We start from the raw sequence: 24,378 nt of genomic DNA, 5'->3' as shown, positions 1-24,378 counted from the left end.
TCATTGACAATAAATGTTATCTTAAATTTTCAGTGTCATTTTATATTATTTGGATATTAATTGAACAGCTGCTATATTTGATTCAAAAATAGTATATTACACACATTATTGCAGTGAAAGGTTAGGACAGCGATATATACGAAAGGGGTGAAGGGTTTCTATGTGGTATTTTCCCTAGCTTCTGAGCTTCTATGCTAGCAGTAAAACAACAAAACTAAACTAAACTATACTGCATTTCCAAGAAAATGCAAAATGTGTCGTGACTAATGTACGTAAGTGAATAAGTACATTGGGGGAATAACCCTTTGCCTATCAGGCACTTTGTCATTTAGCTTTTACCAACTAGCTCTGTAGGCGAAAGTGCAAAGCTGTATTAGAAATATGAGGCAAAAGCTTAATTAAGTTTAGGTTATGCGTGGATACCCAATCATATAACTGTCCAATCAGTGTTTGTTGTCTTATAAATTGCTAAATTTTTACACTGCTCTTACTCTTAATTCACACCAATACGAAAATAGAAAAACTTTGACAAGCATCCCAAGTAGCCTATATACCACACACTGACATAAATAGTAATTATTTAAGATTAGACTGTTGCCCCGTTTATGTCACTTAAGAAGACGTTTGAAGATAAGAGAGAGGTCGAGTAAGAAAGTGAGGAAATGTGTAGGCTTAAAGGTACTCTAGCGATGCTGGGTAATGTCACTTCTGTGACTTTCAAACAAAACAGAGAGCTAGCTCGCTACTTCCTCTCCTTCCCTCCGGTGCTGCTCCCGTGCAATTGAAACTCTCCTAAACGTGCATCTCGTCTGTGATTTGCTGGAATAGTTTGTTATGTTTTTATGGGCTATGTTTGCCCAGGTTGTTTTTGTTGCCATTTTTGGAGCCTGGGCTGTCCACAGAGATCGCTTTTTGTTTTACAGTGTATTGAAGACACAGCTAGCGGTTGGTTAGGTGATGTTTGCAGTAAGTGACATAAAATGTTTTAGCCTAAAAAACATGTGGCATCACTTAGAGCACCTTTAAATAACATATAGATATAGATATAGATATAGATATAGATTTTGACGCAGCACAGACTAAACCACATGCTCCTTTCTCTACTTTTACCTCGTAGCCCTAATAAAATATAGCCTTGACTTAGCAAAGATAATGTCAAACTATGGCAATGTCTCGTTTCATAACTTCATTGCATTTTTGTCCGCTTTTAATCAAGAGAGACTTTGCGATGCTCTTAGGCTGACGATGCTTTCGGGGAACGGGGCCCATGCCTTTGTAAGAAAAAAAAAATATTTAAAAACAAAGTTATTAACAAAGTCAACAAATAAGTCTTTAAATGTTTTTTTTTTTTTTTTTTTTTAAAGAACCATGGTTGTTGTGTTAGATAAGATCTGATCTTTCAAATATTGTATAGGATAAACTGACATGATTTTGTGATTGAGGCTACACGTTCAGGGAAATTTAGTTAGTCATCAATTGTGACACGCAAGGTCCGTGCCTTTTCAGCAGGGATCAGTGATCAAGATGAGTCAAGCTGGATGTTGATCTGTTTGGGAATAGAAGTATTTGATACGTGACCATGGCAAGGCACACTGAATGAACGTCCTTTGAGGTAAGATGTAACCCAATTAAGAGTCTACCCAGAAATTCCTAGCCCAGGAAAATGTAGAGGAGAATACAACAGGAAAGCCCTGCAGCGCATAGTGAACACAGCTGGAAGGATCATTGGTGCTTCACTCCCCTCCCTGAAGGACATTTACACCACCCACCTCACCCGCAAGGCGACCAAAATTGTGAGTGATGCAAGTCACCCCGCTCACAATCTGTTTGATCTACTGCCCTCTGGGAAGAGGTACAGAAGCCTGCGCTCCCGCACTACCAGACTCACCAACAGCTTCATACACCAAGCTGTAAGGATGCTGAACTCTCTCCCTCCTCTCCCCCCTCCACCCTCAGCTACATAACATCCTGGACATTGGACCCACAATGGCCGCCTGCACTACTCCACTTGCACACTTGCACACTTGTACACTTTACAACTTGGTGTTGTTGTCCTGAAAACACAACACTTCTGCTGCTCTTACATAACTTGCACCACTATGCCACTTTCTTTATTACTTAGGTCAAACAGAACTACCCAAGCCTTTATTGGCCTGACTTTGCACTAGTATTTTATTGACTGTCCATGCACAATTTCAACCAAATTTTGCTGCTCTTATTTTTTTTCATTATTATATGTGCCCTCTTATTTACTTATTTACTTACTTTTTTGTTTACTTGAATGTTATGTTTGTCTGTGGACTTAAATTGGTAAAATATGTCTTGTCTTCACCGTGGGATAGTGAGAAACGTAATTTCGATCTCTTTGTATGTCTGGAACATGTGAAGAAATTGACAATAAAGCTGACTTTGACTTTGACTTTTGACTTTTGAATAGCATGGTTCACTGTGTTGAACGCTGTAGATCAGTAAAATGAAAACTTACTGTACTGAGCAGAGCAGAGGCTTCAGCTACTTTTAATGCTTCAGTCACAGATAAAAGAGCAGTTTTGTTAGAATGAACACTCTTGAAACCAGACTGCTAGATCAGAAATCAGAAATTTGCTTTAACACCACTTTCTCAAGAATCTTTGAGAAGAAGGGAAGAGAGTTCTATAGTTCTGTGACAAACAGACGAAAACCAAGACTGGAAGTGAAACATGATTGCCAAAGTTTACAATTTTGAGCTAGGCCTAGCCCTATATATTGTGACTGACACAACTTGTGAATTGGGATACTTAAGAAATTTGGACAGTTTCACTAAATGAACTAGCAAAGGGAGAGAGCAGTCATACCACCTGGCCTCGAACCTGGGTCTCCGGGGCAGCTTGTCCACAATGCCAAAGAGTCAGGCTCATTGGTATGGCAGTCAGAACGCATATACGTAGTGACAGCACTCAATCACAATGCCCTCCCCTTCAGGAAGTGTGCATGCACTTCACGCACCCATCAGCCGTACTCCCATCCCAGAGTGTCCGCCACACGCTAGTGTTTCACCCATCTCTGGGTTCATAGAGTAACTTCCTAGAGTAACTTGGAGATAAGTTATTCATTTTGCAGATATGTAGGGTCTATACAAAGGCCACTGCACAGAACCATGGTGGAGTCATGGTGTTAGCATTGGTGATTAATACCTTTGCACTGTGTTAACCCCATGTTACAGTCTGCTATGACTCAGCATAAAGTGCATAAAGGGGAAATATTTGTGGTTACACGGGTAGTTGACACAGGACATAGGTTAGGTGCTATCGGATTAACCTTTAACCTATTCAAAAGGTTGTCTAATCTGCACAAAGATCATGTCAGTCATGTGAGTGATGAGATATGCACAGGCACGTCCACTAAGACTAACGGTAAAACTACTCAGGAGAATATACTATCTTGAGGTTATAGTGTTGAAAGCAAAGTCCAGCTAGTAAGAAGATAATCATATCATCTTGAGGAATGAAACAGTTCTAGAGCATGATGAAGTATGTGTGTGTGTGTGTCCTCCCTCCAGTTCATGTTCAGTTCAGTTCATGTAACATGTTTTGTAGCCGCAGGGGCCTTCACCTTCTCTTCTATGGGGAAACCTCTTCAACACTGATGACCAAACTCTTTCAGCTAGGCCTTACTTGAACCCATAACACACACACTCTCCTCCCGCTAGTGTTTCTGACCTGTGAGCTGAAAAATACAAAGAGTAGGATCCACATGTTGTATTACGCAAGACCCCCCCCCACACACACACACACACTCTCTCTCTCTCCACGGACAGAGTACACGTGAGCCAAGCCTTAAACAACTGAAAATATCCTGGAAAACTCAAGAGCCCACTATGAATATACAAGATTCAAATAAATTTATCTTTAGAATCTAGAGTTTCTTTTTTGACCATAGACCTACTTAACGTTACATAACACAACATTTATTCCCATAGTAACACATTGTTTTGGAATTAGTCACATGGGCTGCCACCAGTGCCTGATACAATAAACACAAGCTGTCTGAACTCAATTGACCCACCCAACCTCAATTGACCCACCCACCATCATACCTGTGCCGAAGAAAACTGCTCCATCCTGCTTCAATGACTACCGCTCTGTGGCACTGACACCCATCATCATGAAGTGCTTTGAGCGGCTTGTCATGTCACATATCAAAGCCATTCTCCCCCCCACCCTGGACCCCTTCCAGTTTGCATACCGAGCCAAGCGGTCTACAGAGGATGCAATCTGCTCTGCCCTCCACCCAGCCCTCACCCACCTGGAAAAAAGAGACTCATATGTGAGATTGCTGTTTATAGACTTCAGTTCTGCATTCAACAACATAATACCACAACAACTCATCTGCAAACTTGACAAACTGGAACTCAGTACCTACCTCTGCAACTGGCTACTGGACTTCCTCTGTCAGAGGCCCCAAGTAGTACGTGTTGGCAACAATACCTCAAGCAGCATCACACTGAGCACAGGGGCCCCCCAAGGCTGCGTGCTCAGTCCGCTGCTCTTCACCCTGCTGACGCATGACTGCACTGCAACCTACAGCAACAATCACATAGTGAAATTTGCTGACGACACAACTCTGGTGGGTCTCATCACCAAGGGCGACGAGACTCAATACAGGTTGGAGGTCGACCATCTGACCACGTGGTGCAGGGACAACAACCTCCTGCTGAACGTCAGCAAGACCAAAGAGATTGTTGTTGACTTCCGGAGAGGTCACACCCAACACCTGCCACTGACCATCGACGGTGCTGTGGTGGAGAGAGCGAGCAGCACCAAATTCCTGGGGGTGCACATCAGTGAAGACCTCTCCTGGACCACCAACACTGCATCACTGGCGAAGAGAGCTCAGCGCCGCCTGTACTTCCTGCGGAAACTCAGGCGAGCAAGTGCTCCACCAGCCATCATGACCACATTCTACCGAGGCACCATCGAGAGCATCCTCTCCAGCTGTATCGCTGTGTGGGGCGGAAGCTGCACTGAATACAACAGGAAAGCCCTGCAGCGCATAGTGAACACAGCTGGAAGGATTATTGGTGCTTCACTCCCCTCCCTGAAGGACATTTACACCACCCACCTCACCCGCAAGGCGACCAAAATTGTGAGTGATGCAAGTCACCCCGCTCACAATCTGTTTGATCTACTGCCCTCTGGGAAGAGGTACAGAAGCCTGCGCTCCCGCACTACCAGACTCACCAACAGCTTCATACACCAAGCCGTAAGGATGCTGAACTCTCTCCCTCCTCTCCTCCCTCCACCCTCAGCTACATAACATCCTGGACATTGGACCCAAAATGGCCGCCTGCACTACTCCACTTGCACACTTGCACACTTGTACACTTTACAACTGGTGTTGTTGTCCTGAAAACACAACACTTCTGCTGCTCTTACATAACTTGCACCACTATGCCACTTTCTTCTTACTTAGGTCAAACAGAACTACCCAAGCCTTTTATTGGCCTGAATTTGCACTAGTATTTTTATTGACTGTCTATGCACAATTTCAACCACATTTTGCTGCTCTTATTTTTTCATTATTATATGTGCCCTCTTATTTACTTATTTACTTACTTTTTTATTTACTTATTTACTTACTTTTTTGTTTACTTGAATGTTATGTTTGTCTGTGGACCTAAATTGGTAAAATATGTCTTGTTTTCACCGTGGGATAGTGAGAAACGTAATTTCGATCTCTTTCTATGTCTGGAACATGTGAAGAAATTGACAATAAAGCTGACTTTGACAACATTCAAAAGAGACTGGGCTCGGCCTACGCTTGAACTACTAGCACATGAACTACCCTGTAAAGTCTTACTGTACTTTCAAAGCATCTTTTTATGTTTGAGAACAGCCACTAGATCACTACAAAAAAATCACTGAACTTCAATCTGATGATGAAGAATAAATAAACTGGACTATAAAGAAATATATGTCAGAAATAAACTGGAGCCTAACGTATTATGTTGCTAAAAAAAAGCTCAAGGAACAGGCTGTAGAAACTGGATTGAGAACATCCTTTGTTTTGGTTGCCAACTGATTCATAGCCTACTTGATACTAGATACTGTACGGTTAGAATGTCATCAGCATTGTGGAGGTGGTGACAGCAGATTGCAGTCAGTGTTGATGTGTTTTTCTTTGTTTTTTTATTTTTCAGCAGTTGTTTTCCATATTTATTGCAGCAGCTTTTAGGAGGAATTGCATTTGGTCTTCTTCACTGAATGTAACTTAATCAAGTCTTTACGGTCCTTAAATTGAATGGACTAAAAAAAATGTGGATTGTGCTACCACCTAGTGGTCAATTTCCAATGCAGTGCTCCTGGACAAAATGAAATACTGGAATGTATTGTAAAAAGTATTTCTTTTTTAATGAAGACAAAAAGGCTTTGTGTTCTTCACAACACTACGGATTCACATAATTCCATTAGTAATTAGCAAAGGCCCACCCAAACATAAACAACCAATCACAAATTGTCCTATAAAGATTTCTATCACAACAAGTCATGAGAATAAAACATAACAAACAAACAACCAAAACAAAACAGCATCAACTTTAGCCCCAGCATTTGAACACAGCTATAAAACACAACTTTGATCTGACACAGAGCAACCAAACCACAAACAATTCCTACAGCCCTCCTGTGAGAGTGTTCAACACACACTACAAAAGTCCCAGAACTCTCTCCCCAGGTACAATTCTGGGTTGAGGCGTCAGGGGAAGTCAAGCGAGGGACAAAACCAGACACCTGACCAGCATGAGGCCAGAGGTGAGTAGTACACATTCAAAACGTACCCAGAGGAGTTTGACCTTGTGGCTGGATACACAGCTGGTGTTTGAGGGAAAGAAAAAAACATCGAATGCTGGTCTGGAAGGTTAGTAGGCCTCGGAGTCTCCCCCTTTTTTATTTTAAAATGTTCTAATACACATCTACATTTACTGGCTGTTGTCAAAAATACATTGTTTTAATCTTGTAATTCCTGATTCTTTGACAGGAAAAAAGAAAAAGGTATCAAATTTTAATTGTAGATATTCTTATAATTTAGGACCTACCTTGCTCCAGAAATCCTGATTAGAAAAGTCCATCATCTTCATCTTCAGCGCTTCATCCAGTCCACCACTTCTTTCTTGATATCCTTTTTAAAAAATAGGAGACGTTCACACATTTAAAAAAGAAACCTTCGTGCAAACCTACAAGTATCTGGGTCTCCACCTGGACAATAAACTGGACTGGTCAGCCAACACTGATGCACTCTACAAGAAAGGGCAGAGCAGGCTGTACTTCCTGAGGAGGCTGCGGTCCTTCAATGTGTGCAGTAAGCTCCTCAGGATGTTCTACCAGTCTGTTGTTGCCAGCGTCCTCTTCTATGCAGTAGTATGCTGGGGAGGAAGCACAAGGAAGAAGGATGTGGGGCGAATTGACAGGCTGGTAAGGAAAGCTGGCTCTGTAGTGGGAGCTGAACTGGAGTGCATCACTTCACTATCTGACAAAAGGACCCTGAACAAACTGATCAACATCTTGGACAATGAGTGTCACCCACTCCACAGCACTATTGTTAAGCAGAAGAGCCTGATCAGCTGGAGACTTCGCTCACTGCCTTGCACAACTGACAGACTGAGAAAGTCATTTGTCCCCAGGGCCATTGAACTGTTCAATGCCTCACTTAAGGGAAGAGGAGAGATAGACTTCTCTGCATAGTCTGTCTGCCTCTTCACCCCCTCCATGTTTGGTACTGTTTGCGTGCTATATTAGCACATTAGCACATATGCATAACCCCCCCCCCCCTCCATGCCACAGCCGAACTGTGGCCACACTTACATTTTCTTAAATAGTTAAATATATAGATATATAGACTTTACTTTACTTTATTTCTGCATTGTTGCACTGTTGACTTACTCATTTGCACTATCACCATGGCCACTATCACCATTGCACTACCACCATGACACTCATTCACAAAGAGCACCTTAGAGCACCTTACCATACCTTACTATGCACAGAGAATCACAGGCTCAGTCCCTGCCTCAGTCATTGCAAGCGCCTCTGATTTATTAATCACCACTATGTGGATACTGTTTTTAGAATTGATTTAGATTAAGTGTTAGTTAGTATAATTTGAATTTTTGTAATTTGTATTTTAGTATATTGTTATATATTGTATTAAGTGTTAGTATAATTTGTATTTTAGTATATTTAGCATATTATTTATCTTCTACTGTCCTTACTGCTTAGTTGTGTTTTTATATTATATACTTTAATTACTCTTTCTGCTGTTAAAGAATGTGTTTGTGTTGTATGTATGCGGCTGAGACCTTGAATTTCCCCTGGGGATCAATAAAGTATCTATCTATCTATCTATCTATCTATCTAAACGGCAAGTGAAAACTTGACCAGCGGTTATATCAGGCTCGGACTGTAAATGCCCGGTGGGCCGGTCCACATGTGGGCCGGTGACCTCCGAGATTTTTTTTTTAAAGTTAGGCCTATTTCGCCTATTTGCGGCCCGTCATGTAGGCCTAGCCTATAAATGCAGTTTCATCCATTTGGCTTGGGGGGGTGACAGGTCAATCATTTTGGCCTCTTCATGACAGGTTCAGTGTGTTTTACGATCGCGCCCCCCTGCCCCACCCCTCAAGTGGATTTGTCCAAGCAGCCGCTAGTTCGAGTGCATGGTAGCCTAGGCTGTATAAGTGCCCTCCGCTGGCTGGTGTGGCACATTATTGCCGTTTAACCGTAAACATCAATCAGTCTAGTTTTATTCCATAAATATATTGTTTTTATAGACGTTAGTTGCACGCGCTACCAAGAGCTCATTTACTGCACCATGTAGCCTAGGCTACTGTAGTGCGGTTCTGTCAACATAAAATAAACGGGTAGCCTGCAATTTTCGCACAACTTGGTGGAAAAGTGTACAGGTACAAAGAAAACCCATTCATTTTTGGAGCTGATCCTACTCAAAACTACTTCAAACCTACTTCAAAGTATTTCCCATATAGTAGGCCTAGGCCTATCCTTTTAGCTCACAACGACAGTGACAGTGAAACTGGGAAAGTGGTCTCTCCACCGAGTGTTACATTAGATGCACAATCAATCGCGAGTCGATGCAGGTAAAAAGTAGGCTATCAACTGGTAGGTTAGTAACGAAGGTATTGCAAAATGTGATGACGGCACACAAACAACGTGGGCAAAAACGTTTAGTATACACTTGTGGTGATAGACTAGTTAATGTGAATCGCGGACTATAACCAAAGTAAAGGAGAAGATTTGCACCAAATAAAGGCTGTTTGTGTTTCTACAACATGTTGGCACAAAACGTAATTTCTGACGATGTGCCTAGATGAGCCTGTCTTTAGTAGGCTAGCCTATCCCTGAATCCTGTCCCTTTCGATTTCAAATCACTTTAAAACGGTGTGGTTAGCAAGAGACACCCCCGGGTTATTGTGATTATAGGCTATAGGTCCAAATCGAAATGTTTGGGTTCAGTTTATGAAGTGTTGTAACAGCATAATAGGCCTACTGTGTGTTTGTTATTTATGGGTTTTTTTTTTCAACACAACACAACACAAACTTCAAATTAACTTAGTGATGGTAGGGGTGAATGCTAACTTTTAACTGAAAATTTCGTTGGCTTTGATTTATGTTGCGAGTTGTGTTTTGTTACTGTTGAACTGTTATCGATATGATAGTGTAAACGGTCATTTAAAATAGTCTACATTCATTCTGTAAATACTGTGATTATCATCTGCATCTTCATCCACTTACATTTTTAAAAGTAAATTATCAACTTTTTTCTTATAGTTTTAAAACGTGGTCTGGTCTGTTTATTTAACTAGTTAAGTAGGATATCGAACCCTGTGACACCCCATTAGGCCGATCTCTGTCCCCCTCATTCCCTAAACGCCTGAGGGCTGGGGTACTACATATGAATTGTTGATCATGGTAAGGTGGACTGTGCCATGTGGTATCAAATTTATAAAAAAGGCATTCAGAACATGTTTGATGATGGTGGAGATTATTGTCCAATGTTTGTAAGAGTACCAGTGGTATTAAATGGTTCCTATGAGTGTACTGTGAATGTGGATAATACAGTGTGATTTTTGAATGTTAAAAGTTGCAATAGGTGAATAAACTCTTTTAAGAGGTGGATAAACTCTATTTCTAAAATTTCAGAGGTAGATAAACTGCATTCACTTGCTTTTAGCTTCCACTACAGCCCCGCTTCTTTTAAAGGTGCCATGTGTAATGTCTGCCAAAAAATCAATTCATACTCCACATTCCATAAAAGATGGGGCTGTATACCCCCAGAAAGTGAGTTTGTCTACCCTAGAGTAACAACCGAGACACGTGTATTGCAGTTTGGCTGGCGGTTATGTTACCCGCATACTGCCTCCCATGGCCGAAATTGGTATTATGACACTTGTCGGGCTGTGGCTAGTAATTTAGCATGCTAATTCAGGTTGATATCTCTTCAGCACTATACCTTGTCATTTTTTTAATGACATCATCGCCCTTATTTCCTCTCATTCTTTTGATGCGTGTAGCTCATTGTTTGGATATTTTTACCTCAATTCTTACACATGGCACCTTTAAAGAAACTATTCCCTGCACAAAAACATGGACATCTGGGGCCTATTGCACAAAACTAGGATAAGGGATTAAGCCGGGATATCTTGGTTATCCTGGCTCAATTTATCCGTGATCCAGTTGCACAAACGCGGGATAGGGGGCAGCAGGATATGTTAAGGTATAAGTTACCATGGCGATTTATTCTGTGGAGCTAGCCTGCTCCAGACCAGGCTAAGTTCCAGGATCTTTTTAATCTCATCCCTTAACTCAGTCAGCAGTCACCACTTAATTTAGTCAGCCACTTAAAAGTTTAAATGTTAAAATGCTTAAATGTTAATAGCTTAAATTTTATTCTATTGCTGTAGTGTATCTCAAATCTAAAAATGCTTAAATGATAATAGCCTAAAAGTCGCTTTGGAAAAATGCATCCGCCAAATGAATACATGTAAATGTCAACTGAGCTTACAGTATATGGAGATGTCCACATTGTTGTTATTTTGTTTTATCTGTTATATCCCACATTTCCATTTGCATGTATTAATCTTTTATCCGGACCAATTTAAGCAAATATCCTATAGTGAATACAGAAAATCCAACCAAAATATGATTGTATTATTTTTATTGAAGGTTTTGAATGTGATAATTAATAATAAAGAGTGATAATGATTGTGATTTAGATTTAATGTGATAAAAGGGATATTTTGTAGCACAGTAGAAGTCTACAAGACTCCAGCAGCAGCAGCAGCCTTATCAGGCAGGCTAATCATGACTGTGCTTCCTCTGCTTGCGGTCTTCTATTGCAGGTCTCCTCCTCGGTCTCTCCTGTCCACTGCAGGTCTTCTCCTCGGGCCAGCCCAGTACCAGTACCCATCTCTACCATACCAGCCATGCTCAGCCTGGCTCTCCTGCTCCCAGGCCCTGTTCCACCAAGCTCTGGTTCCTCTCTCCATCCTTCCGTTCCAATCTGTGTTATCTCTCTCTCTCAATCGGTTCCTTCCCATGTCCTGGGGCTGTTTGTTCCCGTGCCTCTGTGCTGGGGTGGTCACCTCCTGTCCGCGCCTCTGTCCTCTCTCAGTTGGTGGTTTTCTTTGCCTCTCCACCCTCTCTCCCTTCTTGTCCTCTCGGACAGGCTGATGGCTGGATTGTTTTCTGTGTCCACTGGGCCCAAACCTCTGTCCCCTCCACTGCCTGTCCACAGCAGCGGGTCTCCATTGGTCTTTCCCCAGCACGTTGTTTCCTGCTCGGTCGCCCTGCCTCTCGGGCTCCTTCCTTTTCTCGTTGTCTACGTCTTGACCGCCTGGGTGGTCACTCTCCCTGGTCTCTTTAGCTTTAGCTCCTCTCTTGGCTCCCCTGCCTCGCTTTCCTCTTCTCGTCTTGTGTTTGTGTTTGTGTTCGGTTGGTAAAACACTCTCCTCATCTATATATTATGTACATTGAAAGGAGTGGAGATTCAGGGTTGAAAACAGTAATGTTTTGCATGTCATGGAAACTGCTTATCTGCTATTAAGACTGCTGTGTACCTTCCTGTGCTTCTTTGTCCACCATCTTGTCTTTGGCGGCAGCTTCTCCTACACTCGGGTGCCCAGCTTGAGCCAGTGGCAGACCTACAAGCAAATGAATACGCGTAAAGAATCTTAGCTGACATGTATCTATCCTCCTTTCAGTTTGCAACCAGATCAGCACACTAGTGGCAGTGACATCAGCTCTTTTTTCACCCTCAAGAAGTTCCATGTCCAGCTTGATGTTATGTGCTGCTTCACCTCCATCCAAGTGCATAGCCTCAGTTTTCTCCTTTTCCTCCTTTCTAACCACATCCAGTTCTTTGATCAGATCTAATGCAGACATGGAGGGGAATTAGCTTATAGGGAATGTTGGGATATCCATTTTGTCCTTATACTTACTCAGTTCAGTGTCCACCATATCCAGAATACCCTTAGGCTCTATGTGGGCCATCTCAGTGGCACCTTTGTCCTGCTCTGCTGACAGAAGTAAGAAGTAAAATGCATGTAAAGTTGATTAAAAGTTAGACAGCATGTGTTTAAATGTTGATCTGTTTGCTACAGTATTCCACTCAGACTTACTCAGAGCAGAGTCTACGTTGTCCAAGAGATCAGTAAGCACAGCCTTCGCCACAGACGTGCCCTCCTTCTCCTCTCCTTTCAGTGTTGTGGTCAAATCTAAAGCATCAGTGAGCAAGATACATCAGTACCAATCCTGGAAGATTTGAACCAAATTCTGGGATGTCTGCTCTTTGTCGTATAGGCTACTCACTCAGTTTAGAGTCCACGTCTTCAAGAATGTTGTTCAGGACAGTCTTTATTTCGGATATCACTTCCTGCTTTTCTTCTTTTAGCTCTGTTGTCAAATACAAAGCAATCATATTAAAGTTACCTAATCATTAGAAGTATTGGAGGATTAATCATCCAGGGATTTCCGTGTTGATATTTAACTCACTCAAAGCAGAGGCTACGCCATCCAGGAGGTCATTAAGAACAGAAATTGCTCCAGCTGTTCCCTCCTCTCTTGCTCTTTGTTGCTCTGTGTTCAAATATACAAAAATGAAAAAAAACACTCAGAAGTCCATTACTATCAGAACTAGGCAATATACCTCAATCCTGGAAAGTTCATCAGTAGCCCTACTACACTCACTTGAGACACAATCAACTTTGGCTAAAACATCAGAGAGGACGGCCTTCACCTCACGGTCCCTCTCTGCTTTCTGCTCAGCTTCCAGATCTGAAAAAGGAAATTATAAAACATGGGTTATTGCAAGTAATGCTGGAAATCTTGTTCAAGTATTGAGTAGTTCTGTAGTTCCTTGAACTTACTCATAGCATTATCCACCCCATCTGGAATGTAATTTAGCACGGCAGAGACTTCAGTGGCGTCCTCCACATTCCTGTGGTTCTTGGTAGTAGCTTGATCTAGTTCATTAAACCAATTAAAATCAATCAATGCCAAGACCTTCATTAACTGCACAGTAGTTCATTACTAGATAGTAGTGTACATAAATGCTGGAATCTTCATTCTGTACTATACTCACTTGAGATGGAGTCAACCTTGGCTACCATATCAGAATGGACGGCCACTACTTCACTGTCCTTCTCTCCCTGCTGCTCTCCTGTCAGAGCTGAAATAGGGAATAAAAACAAGTCAAATCAGTCCAGCCCAGCAACTGGAGAACTGGAATGGTGGTGTGTATCTATACAGTAGTGAACAAAGGTTCATTAAAATCAATACCAAGCACTTTGATCAAAAGCTGGAGAATATGTTTGGTAAGTTATAGACTACTCACTCATAGTAGAGTCAACCTTGTCCAACAGGTCATCCAGGACAGCCACTACATCCTGGTCAATGTCCTTTTCCTCTGGATTGGTCACCCCAGCTGCTTTAACTAGCCCTACAGCAAGTCATTGGCAGATAAGTTAGCTCAACTTCACCCTCAAGTGTTTAGATTTGCATTTGGAAGGATCTGTGCTGTGTCACTGTACTCACTCAGAACACATCCGGCCTCGCTCAGGATACTATTGACCTCGTCCACCCTGTCAGTCATGTCACCCAGTAGGTCGATAAGCAGGGCAACTTTCTCCTTTTGACCCTTCTCCTTCATTGGACCATTTGCAGCCGAGTCTCCATCCTGCTGCTCAGCGTTGTCCAGATCAGCTGCCCTTCCTCCATCTGCAGGCTCCTCCGCTCCTTTCTCTGCCTCTGGGTCCACCCTCTCCAGGGCCCCATTCAGAGCCTCAGCGGCCTCATCCTTGCCGCCCACCTCGCCTCCGTTCCCGGCTCTCTCCAGCTCCGTTCTCTTCAGTTCCCTCAGGAGAACCTTCCTCAGCTCCCTCTTGAGTTTCTTCTCATTCTTACGGTCCTCATCGGGCTGAATGCCCAAAGCCTCCAGCTCTCTCTTCAAGTCCTCAAGTTTGTACTTCTTGAGTTCCTTCCTAATCTCCTGGGTGCTTCTCACTCCGCTCTCCACCACCCCTCCATGAACTCCATCCACTGGCACTGCAGTGCAGCAGTTAAGGAAGCGGAAAAATCCCATTCACTCACCAAAAAGGTGTCCGGCTATATAAAAATATATATAGATGTGACTATTTTCCAAGCTATATAAACGCTATTTAAATAAATCTGAACTTGAATTTGAGCAAACCAACTATCCTCTGCAGTGTCTCAGCAAAGAGTGAGGTAGAATTTAGATTTACCTTCAGGTATGTTCTATGTTCCATCATGATGTGGTTCGGTTACTTTTATGACATAAACAGAACCTTTGTTATGTAATGGCTAGTTACGGTTACTAGGTTAATTCTGCAGTAAATGGAATGTTGGCAAAGCACTAGGCAATATTTATGTATTTGTCTGGAATAAAATGCTAATATAACTAGACTGCATTTCCGGCAGGAACTGCGAAAGTGTGCTTGCCCTGGTCCGGTCACCAACGTGAGCAGACAGTGGCATACGCTATGCTGAACCTGGCTTGATCCAGGCATTGTAACAGTGCCTTTCAGTGTTGCAGTGGCAATATCTCAAAAGCTCTAGGAGAGGGCTATTCAACTATTGGCTTGCGGGTTGAATGCGGTTCGTTGGATTTTACCTTTGGCCTGCCTTCGAATTTAGCTTCTGACTGAGATCAAATCAATAAAATAAAATGACAGCAGTGATTGGCTGCAAAAATAAATAATGTCACACCTCTTGCGCCTCTCAAACTGGGCTATCAGGAAACCTACAGAGGAATGGAAATTATGAAATATGACCAAGGCATTAAAAAGCTGCTTGTTTGTCAGGATACTTTTTCACTGATTTATTTAAAAAATATGAGCTATGAGTGTGAATGTTATATATTCCATCCGACAAATTATGTTTTACTGGTTCATTTGACAAATAATCTATATGGATTTGCTCTATAAAGACCTTATGTCTGTTGGGATTGTTTTGTGAGCCTGGGGTTGTTTTGAGAGCCTATTGATGTAGCCCATCTCAGATGTATCTCAGAATAAAGGAATACTTCATATTACTCTAAACCACCGTCTGTAAATCAACTGTATACTACTGTCTACATTGCACTATATTTCTTGACCTGTCTCTGTATATTTCATCACCTTTCTATACTTTGCCTCCATAGACTGTATAGAACTGGACAGTGTGCCGTCTGTTAAGAGTGATGCGAGCGTTAGTCCAGAGCCCCCTGGTGGCTGGCTGCAGTACAATGTGTAACTCTGCCCATTCCCATGTATTTCACTAGCCAAGTAGCCAACTTTCCGTGTCACTTTTCTCACCTAAAACTATTTTTGTATCAACAACTTTTTATTTCGAAAAATTTCAAGACTTTTCAAGATGCTTCAATACACACAATTTTTCTTTTCTCGCTGAAATTATTTTTTTTAATGTTATATTAACAAATCTAAAAAGGGCGTGTTTACACCTATGATTGACAGCTGGCTGGCTGCAGACACGACGCTTTGTCCATTATGTTTTAGGGCTTAGCTACACCAGGCGCGTAACTGAAGCGTTCCGTTCCCGTTGCGTCTGCTGCAACAATTAGCTTCCATTATAATCAATGGAAGTAGCTACACCAGACGTGACAGTGGGGCGTACGTTCGAAAAAAATAGACCATTCATCTCAAATGGATTTTACGCGTCGCGAACGGAACGCTTAAGTTACGCGCCTGGTGTAGCTCATACCTTACAGCAGGGGTCTCAAACACCCGGCCCGCGTCCTGCCCAATTCCGGCCCGCGACGTATGACAAAATAATAATGTAATCCGGCCCTTGAGGCTATTAATTGCGACAAACAACGATAGGCCTACTGATTAAAATAGACGATAGATCCAGGTACGGTGACAAATCTCATTTGTAGGCCTACTCTGCTCCACTATGTGCAAGACATCCAGAGCTTGATTCAAACCCAAAATCGCTGCGCAAAGTTTTCAGGAAATACTTGTATTACACGCGAGAAACACAAAGACGTGCATTTGTAATGACGCGGAAGCGATGCAGGCCATAGTGTTGCAGAAATTGAAGCAGAAATTAAGCCTAATAGGCCTACACGAAATGTTGAAAAACGTTCACGTGTGATGAAGTCTTAGGTAAGTTATGTTATTCACCTATTCTAATTCTGAAGGAGAATATCCTTTTGGAGATTATGATCGATCGTCTATGACAGTGATAGTCACGGTGCGTCTGTGAATGGAGGTGCGTGTATACAACGGTGTCCACTAAGCATACCATGCTTGTTTCGACCCTCTGCCCAACATAGCTTGGAGGTTGCAGTGGTAATCGTGATGATAGTGTCCGTAATGGATGTGGTACAGCCAGCAGGGCTAGTAGAAATAGGGCTCTAAAGAACTAGTCACCCGCAATATGATGCGAACTTCTGGGTACTGCAGATTACCCGCGATAGGAACTGTTTGACCAGAATACTTTATTGTAGGCCTATATTGTAGTAATCTATTACTAAACCACAACATCTTAGGTGTTGGTATACATCTTAGGTGTTTTCCTGTTAATTTGTTATGTGGGTAATATGAAAAAAGGAAAGTAAACCTGCTTAAATATGTTCATCCAGTATTTACTGAAAGGTGCATAATTTGAGGTGCTTGCCATCCAGTGACAAATTAGATGGGTAGATTTACCCCCTTCATAAACTTTTGTTTTACTCAAAGATTTTTACATTTACAGTAGGATTTTTACATTTACGGTCTGACCACTTTCAAGCCATGGCCTTTTGAAATTTTGATATAAAAATCCAATGGTGTTGCTTTCTTAACCCTGATGCCTAGTTTGCCAGGTTTAAAAAAGTTATGAGAGGAAATATTTTTATTTGGTGTGAAACACACACACATACCTGTTTTTATGTTTTTCATTTATTTTATAATTTGTATTAATATTTATTTTATCATTATTTTATTTATAAGCTAAGGTTGCTAGCACAGGTGTCTAAAACTAGATAAAAACACTTGCACTTTCTGTTTGCAGTTTTGTGTGGTATTTGAAAAAAAGAACATTGCATTTTCAGAAATAGCCGGCCCTCCAATCAGATGACGTTGGCAGAATTGGCCCCCAGCTCATTTGAGTTTGAGACCCCTGCCTTACAGTCTAGGCTGCAGACACTACCACGTCATCGCTCACTTATTTTAACGACACCTGATTTCGACACATAATCTAACCTAAATAAGTGTTGCTGTTATTATCATTAGGCTATATCTTATCACAGTCTGACACAATACATATTGATAGTCATACATTGTGTAGTTGTTTGTAAGAGACATCGTTGTTAGTTGTGACAGATTCTTTGTGAAAAAAGATATGTGCTGTTCTTTCGTAGATGCTAAGTATATTAGCTCATAGCATGCTAAATCATGCTAGCATTAGCCAGTTGATAGGTAAAGTAAAAGGCTGCTATATTGATCCGAAGTGAAGATAGTCACCATCATTTACAGTCCTACTTGTTTCAAATGGTTTAACGTAACCAGTGATTGCCGCCATCATCGTTGCAACTTCATTTGAATACACTTAAGTCACTGGAGAAGGCGATGTTAAGTTTCATTAACGTTAACTCTTGCTTAGTTTTGCGAATGGCAATAAACGCCACCTACCCTGCTAGGTCGACAACCTCGGTATGCCCATTTATGAATCAGCCCGACAAATAACGTTACTTGTGTTTTAGTGAACACATTATTGGACCATAGCTTAACGTGAGGAGGGATTCAAAGTTACAAATGGCCAATTTGCTTAGTATGCTCAGCGGTTTCAGCAGTATCTGAAAATGCGTTAAAGGAGTATTCCGGTGTGATATTGACCTAAAGTGTATTGAAACATGATACCGAGTGTGAACGTATGTCTCATAGCCCATCTCGGCTTGTCCCCTGCACTCCAAAATCTTGCGCTAGTTAGCCGATGCTACCAACAGCTTTTTCAATAGTGGTGCTTCGGCATCGGGCTAGCCATGCAAATAAATCACTGTTTTACACCCATTTACGAGGCTCAATGTATCTCCACACTTCATTGGTAGACATCCGAGGGCCCTGACATTTAAAACGAGACATTGAGAACTTTGAAAAAGCACTGGTAGTTTACTTACAAGACGATTTATACAGACAGTATCTTCACGAAGTTTAGCGTTTGCAGCCATCTTGAATTTAGTCACGATAAGTCAGATCAGATTCCAAAAATAATTCCGTGGAAATGCATGGATTCCAAGCATTTCCAAGCATTTTGAGAAATGCAAAATATGATGAGTAAGGCTATACATTCATTCATAATAATTCAGCTTTGGTGAGGATGATAATAATAATACATAAATAAATGTTTGACTTTGAAGGCGGAGAAAGTGTGAGAATAATTTCTGTGTATCATATGAGTTACAAGATTCAGTTCGATGGCTAACGTCACAAAGTTAAGTGTGAGTCTGCGCAGTACTGGGGGGACCAACTGAAAAATCGTTCTATTTGACTCAGTGCCCTCCCATTGAAAACCATAGACATAATATACATAGACGCCGCATTGGCTGCTGGAAACAAGAAATGCGGCCGCCATCTTGGACCTGTCATACTCCTCATTGCGTTGCAGCAGAAAACACAAGATGACAGCACTGTGCAGCATGTTCCTGCTCAAATCGGCGGACCATACTCGGGGGGATTTACTTTTCACAAGTAAGATTTAACATTACCGTACTATTGGTTGTATTTTGTATTTTCAAACAATGTGGCCTGTATCATAGCTACATGTATGACCTTTGCAGCAAAAAAAACCGCGTGAAAATCTGTTCGGTATTCAGTGAGATATGATTAATTAAGTGTGCTGACAGCTCATTGCACCGGCCAAACAGATTACACTGAGTGGAGTGGATGACCGGTCCAAGATGGCGGCTCCAAATCTCGTCAGCGCTAGTAGGGAGCAGCGGTCGATGCGGCGTCTATGTATATTATGTCTATGTTGAAAACGACAGAGTCTGTTCGTCCATTTCTTTTACTGTCTATGATCAGAGCCCGTCTACGGAGAGCCTCCCCACTCTCTATTAATCCCATACAAACCGAACTTGGCAGCAGTTCACCAGAGTTCACCTAGATGGCGATCACGGGCGAGTCCAAAATACATGGGGTCCTATGGAGCTACATGGCTACATTTATTGTTTTCACCTATTTAACAACTGAAACCCTCAGATTTTATTTTATTTTTCGCAAAACGGATATGGATTATCAATCAAAAGTGAAATAATCCGGGAGTCATGTCCTTTCGTTTTCTTACAGGTTGGGTCGTTGTTGCCCATAACAAGCTAGCATTGATGCTATGCTATACTATGATCATGCTAATGAATGACGTCATTGACACGTTTGAAAGGCTTTTTAGAACAATTAAGTGACTTTAAAAAATATAATACTCAACCAAGTGTATTGTCTTTGCCTCCCCTTTCGAATACAATATTCAAATTACTTGAAAAAAAATTATATCCCGGGAAAAGTGGATTTTGAGGGTAACAGCTCCATAGACCTCCATTCATTCTGGACTCGCCCGCGAGCGCCCCTAGATGCAGTACCACACCGGAAGCGTTCCGAGAGTGAAGGTTCTCCCCTTATTAGACATTCTCTGCTTCTATACTCTTTGGCTCTGTTCTAGGTCTCTGAAGGCTGCGTTGCTAGGCAACATGAAATAAACGAAATGAGAGTCTTTTCAAGGTATTAAAAGTGTACGTGTGATTACGAATGGATGTGTGTGGTTTGCAATTAGAATAAACAAGAAATAACATTTCCAATAATTTCCCAATTACATACTATTTGCACCTTCCTTACTTGTGAAGCTCACACCGTATTTAGTGAAATGTAATACAACGTTGCCACCTAGCGTTCAGATAGGCTATTTAACATTAACGTGACATTTCCTGCTTATTCTTTCGTCAACTCCATGCTTTTAGGAAAACAATCTTTTTATCATAGTTCCCTCTTCAATGAGCGATTACCAGCTCGTTTTTGTAACAGAGATAGCTGTTTATTGTCCCTAGGTTTACAGAAACACCTATTCATATTAGTATGGAGTGCTGCCGACCACTGTTCATTACATGGCCCAGAATGCCTTGCATGTCTTTACAACAAAACAACACAGTACAACCTAAATGCCTGTAAACATATGAATTTGCATACTTGTAACATACTCTCCCATCATGATATTTAACAATAATGAAACATTTAATTTGAATACCATCAATGTGAAAATAAATGTACTACATCAGCAATAAATAGGTAATGTTCTCCTTACCATTTCAGTTCTTAAGTCCATACTATCCCATGGCTGAGCAAGCATTTCATGATTGGGCAAGGCTGCCCAGACATTGTGCATACTTGGAAGACATTGTGATAGAAGTGCAAAGGTGAAAGGTGATAGTTACCAAAAACCTGTGGGTGGTTTGCCAAATGCTGGAAACTTTTGGAATATTTATTTTTTTTTTTTTTTTTTTTTTTAGCTTATGCACCCTCACATTGGAGTCCCCAGTTCATATACAAAATTTGGTATTGATATGTGACAGTGTTCCTGACATATGCATGTCAACGCATTCCAGTGGGTGTTCCCGACGGTAGCTATGCAAATGACTTGAAGTAAAATCGTAGGCTAATGTGATTGGTTGGTGCCGTCCGTAGATTGGCTTGATTGGCCGGTGCCGCCTGTCGGTGCAGCAACAGCTGAACTTCTCAACGCGAGCTACGGGAGAAACGCGATGCAACGGACCCACAATTCAGTTCGGCAACGGATGATGTGAGCCCACGTAAAATGAATGGGATGCGTTGCATTGCTGGAGACGCATCCCATTCACTTTAGAAATACATGTTAGAAATAAACTAGAGCCTAACGTAATGTTGCCAAAAAAACTCATCTCAAGGAACAGGCTGTAGAAATTGGATTGAGAACATCATTGCCAACTGATACATAGCCTACTTGATTCTAGAAACTGTTAGAATGTCATCAGCATTGTGGAGGTGGTGACAGCAGATTGCAGTCAGTGTTGATGTGTTTCTCTTCTCTTTTTTCTTTGTTCAGTTGTTTTCCATTTTCGTGTTTATGTGTTTCTCTCAGGGATTAAAGTGAAAAAGTGATTCACACGGCGGCCATTGTTTAAACCAAAACAGGGGCTACAGGGTACACTTACTATATAATTAATGCCACCTACAGGTGAATGCATATAACCTAACAATCCTATGGTTTGTGTACCCTGTAGCCTCGTTTTAGCCGCCAATGGCCGCCATGTGAATAAGGCGAATTGAGAGTGTTTTTGATTGAGATTGAGTTTTCCTGATGAACAAAACAATATTTCAGTACCATCCCTGACCATTGCTGACAAGCCATTGCTGTTCTTTTCTACTGCAGCAATATTGTAGAAGGGCTTTAACTTACACTCATTTAATTACTTCAGGCCAAAAGTGTTTAAAGGGGAGATTTTTTTCTTTTCTTGTCAATATGCAATTCAACACCAAGTAAAATATATAAAATCAAGTTTGCAAGACTTCCCATTTCCTCATCAAAGTAACGAATCAGAACATTCGAGATAGTGTTCATATTTCCATTTGTTGCTTCATCCGCATTTAATTTGAGTTTTACAGACAACTCAGATTTCCAATGAGCAGCAATAGCCTACTGTGTGGGCTCATGCAGTATGTCTGCGCATTTGATAACGACAATCTGGAGAGGGCGCTTTTGTCTTCAGCATCAGATTGTATAAGGTTGACAAGAGGTTGCGATATGGTGAGGGACAGGTCGTGTTGCGCTATGAAAGAACATGCGCAGCCTACTTTCTGAGCGCAAAAACGGTCAGTCATAGATAAACGTAGCTTATGACACCTGTGCCTTCCTTTAGCAACAACGCATCCATGACAGCTAGTGGCCTTGCCAAATAGACGCACACAAATCATGACGCTAATATGCGAGGTTCTGGTTGGCCTACTGGTCATGGTTTTGTGCTATAAATTAATAATATTTTATAGCAAAGTTTAAAGTTGACTATTTTAATTGCATGGTTATTTTTTGTCAACATACACTCACAACCTACTGTCGTTAAATGTGAAGGCCTAAGCAAAATAGGCTACAAGGCTGTCTGAGTCACAAACACGACTCAACAGTTCGCGATGATGACAGTATTATTATTTTATGTTAACACGCTGTCAAAACCTTCCGCAAAACCTACCGCAAATTGTGAAAAACATTGTTGTACATGTCATAACAGACGGGATAATAAATTGCATACGGTTTATATTGCGTCGCTTTACACATATTATTAGTTGCATTGATTAAAAACTGTAACAATAATAGGTTACATCGGGTGGCATAGCAGGCTATCTGTTCAAGTCATAGCGACACCCAAAATGAATGACCTGACAAGAGTTCGCAAGAAATTGTCTACATTGATGCACGGAAAGAACACAGCCTACGCCTCTTCTCCGAATTCGCACATAGAGCTCACAATGGATCATATCCAAAAAAGTTAAACGGATTGGCCAACCTCGTCAGCTGTCTCGATTGTCACTATAATCCAACTTTTAGACCGTTAGTCCTCCAGACGTGTTCTTTTTTTTAAGCAAGCGTCCCAGGCCAATGAGAAGCGTGTAGCTACAACATAAACAAAGCGAAATTCATGGCTGACGTATCTTCTTGAGCGGTCACTGATTGAGACACTATTAGCTCTAAACATTTACCATCACACACATTAATTCATCGGACCTAATATTTGTAGTTGCTTTAAAAAAAGGAAAAGAAAAGGTGATAGTCTCTCCCCTCTCCCCCCCCCCCCCCCCCTATTTTTTTTTTCATCAGATCTGCATCGATCTCAAATATGGCATTTCTAAAATCAAATTGACGGAAATCCGTCGTACGACGGAGAACTTTAATCCTTTTCTTCTTTTTTCTTTGTTCAGTTGTTTGCATTTGCAATTGGTCTTCACAGAATGTAACTAAGTTGAAAAAAGAAAGATGATTGTGCTACCACCTAGTGGCCAATTTCAAATACAGTTCTCTACTTGCATAAAATCTTAAAACTGACAAGGACAATATGAAATACTGGAATTTGTTGTAAAAAGAGTGTTTATTTTTTTCAATGAAAACAAAAAGGCATTGTGTTCTTCAACACTACGGATTCACATAATTCCATTAGTAATTAGCAAAGGCCCATCCAAACATAAACAACCACAAATTGTCCTATAAAGATTTCAATCACAACAATTCATGAGAATAAAACATAACAAACAAACAACCAAAACAAAACAGCATCAACTTTAGCCCCAGCATTTGAACACCGCTATGAAACACAGCTTCGATCTGACACAGAGGAACCAAACCACAAACAATTCCTACAGCCCTCCTGTGAGAGTGTTCAACACACTACAAAAGTCCCAGAACTCTCTCCCCTGGTACAATTCTGGGTTGAGGCGTCAGAAGTCACTCGAGGGACAAAACCAGACAGCTGATCAGCATGAGGCCAGAGGTGAGTAGCACACATTCAAAACGTACCCAGAGGAGTTTGACCTTGTGGCTGGATACACAGCTGAGATCTGGAGCTGGTGTTTGAGGGGGAAAAAGTTCTTGATAAGAAAGAAAGAAAGAAAAAATAAAATAAAACATTCAATGCTGGAAGGTTTGAGTAGGCCTCTGAGTGTCCCAAAAAAAAAAAAAAAAGATCATGCTGGAATCTGGTCACAGTTGATTGTATCATATAAAATAAATACTATGAATAGTAAATCCCAGGTGATTAAGATTTCAGATTTTGCAGCACCTACAATCTGATTCTTATTACATCCCAATAATAGTGGAAGTTCTT

The 24,378-nt window shown here is 41.4% G+C and overlaps 1 protein-coding gene across 4 annotated transcripts; it reads right to left on the bottom strand.

Moving 5' to 3' along the window:
- Positions 1–11,219: 11,219 nt before the first annotated feature.
- LOC121677857 lies at positions 11,220–14,888 on the bottom strand. 4 transcript variants are annotated; one of them, XM_042056924.1, is made up of 12 exons: positions 14,082–14,887; positions 13,882–13,986; positions 13,630–13,716; positions 13,415–13,510; positions 13,236–13,322; positions 13,041–13,124; positions 12,858–12,941; positions 12,668–12,763; positions 12,488–12,565; positions 12,302–12,418; positions 12,107–12,190; positions 11,220–12,003 (listed from the first exon to the last, which is right to left on the bottom strand). In XM_042056924.1, exons 1-12 carry the CDS (start codon positions 14,626–14,628, stop codon positions 11,381–11,383), a joined length of 2,088 nt encoding a protein of 695 aa, XP_041912858.1. In that variant the 5' UTR covers positions 14,629–14,887; the 3' UTR covers positions 11,220–11,380. The 4 variants fall into 4 exon arrangements, with proteins under 4 accessions (XP_041912858.1, XP_041912856.1, XP_041912857.1 ...); XM_042056922.1 differs by having other exon boundaries at positions 12,107–12,418; positions 14,082–14,888; XM_042056923.1 differs by having other exon boundaries at positions 12,107–12,418; positions 12,488–12,562; positions 14,082–14,888.
- Between the last annotated feature and the right edge of the window lie 9,490 nt (positions 14,889–24,378).

Source organism: Alosa sapidissima, chromosome 12 (assembly GCF_018492685.1).
Source record: "Alosa sapidissima isolate fAloSap1 chromosome 12, fAloSap1.pri, whole genome shotgun sequence".
Lineage (NCBI taxonomy): Eukaryota > Metazoa > Chordata > Actinopteri > Clupeiformes > Clupeidae > Alosa > Alosa sapidissima.
Note: the sequence above shows the minus strand (reverse complement) of the source record. Positions and strands in the feature narration are given on the sequence as shown.

What these genes read in the sequence shown, in the direction of transcription:
- LOC121677857 (XM_042056922.1), bottom strand. Translation starts at nt 14,628, where the DNA reads ATGGGATTTTTCCGCTTCCTTAACTGCTGCACTGCAGTGCCAGTGGAT. An exon ending in CAAGGTTGACTCTACTATGA is followed by an intron (nt 13,717 to 13,881) that starts GTGAGTAGTCTA and finishes TCCCTATTTCAG; the next exon opens with CTCTGACAGGAGAGCAGCAG. An exon ending in CAAAGTTGATTGTGTCTCAA is followed by an intron (nt 13,125 to 13,235) that starts GTGAGTGTAGTA and finishes ATTTGAACACAG; the next exon opens with AGCAACAAAGAGCAAGAGAG.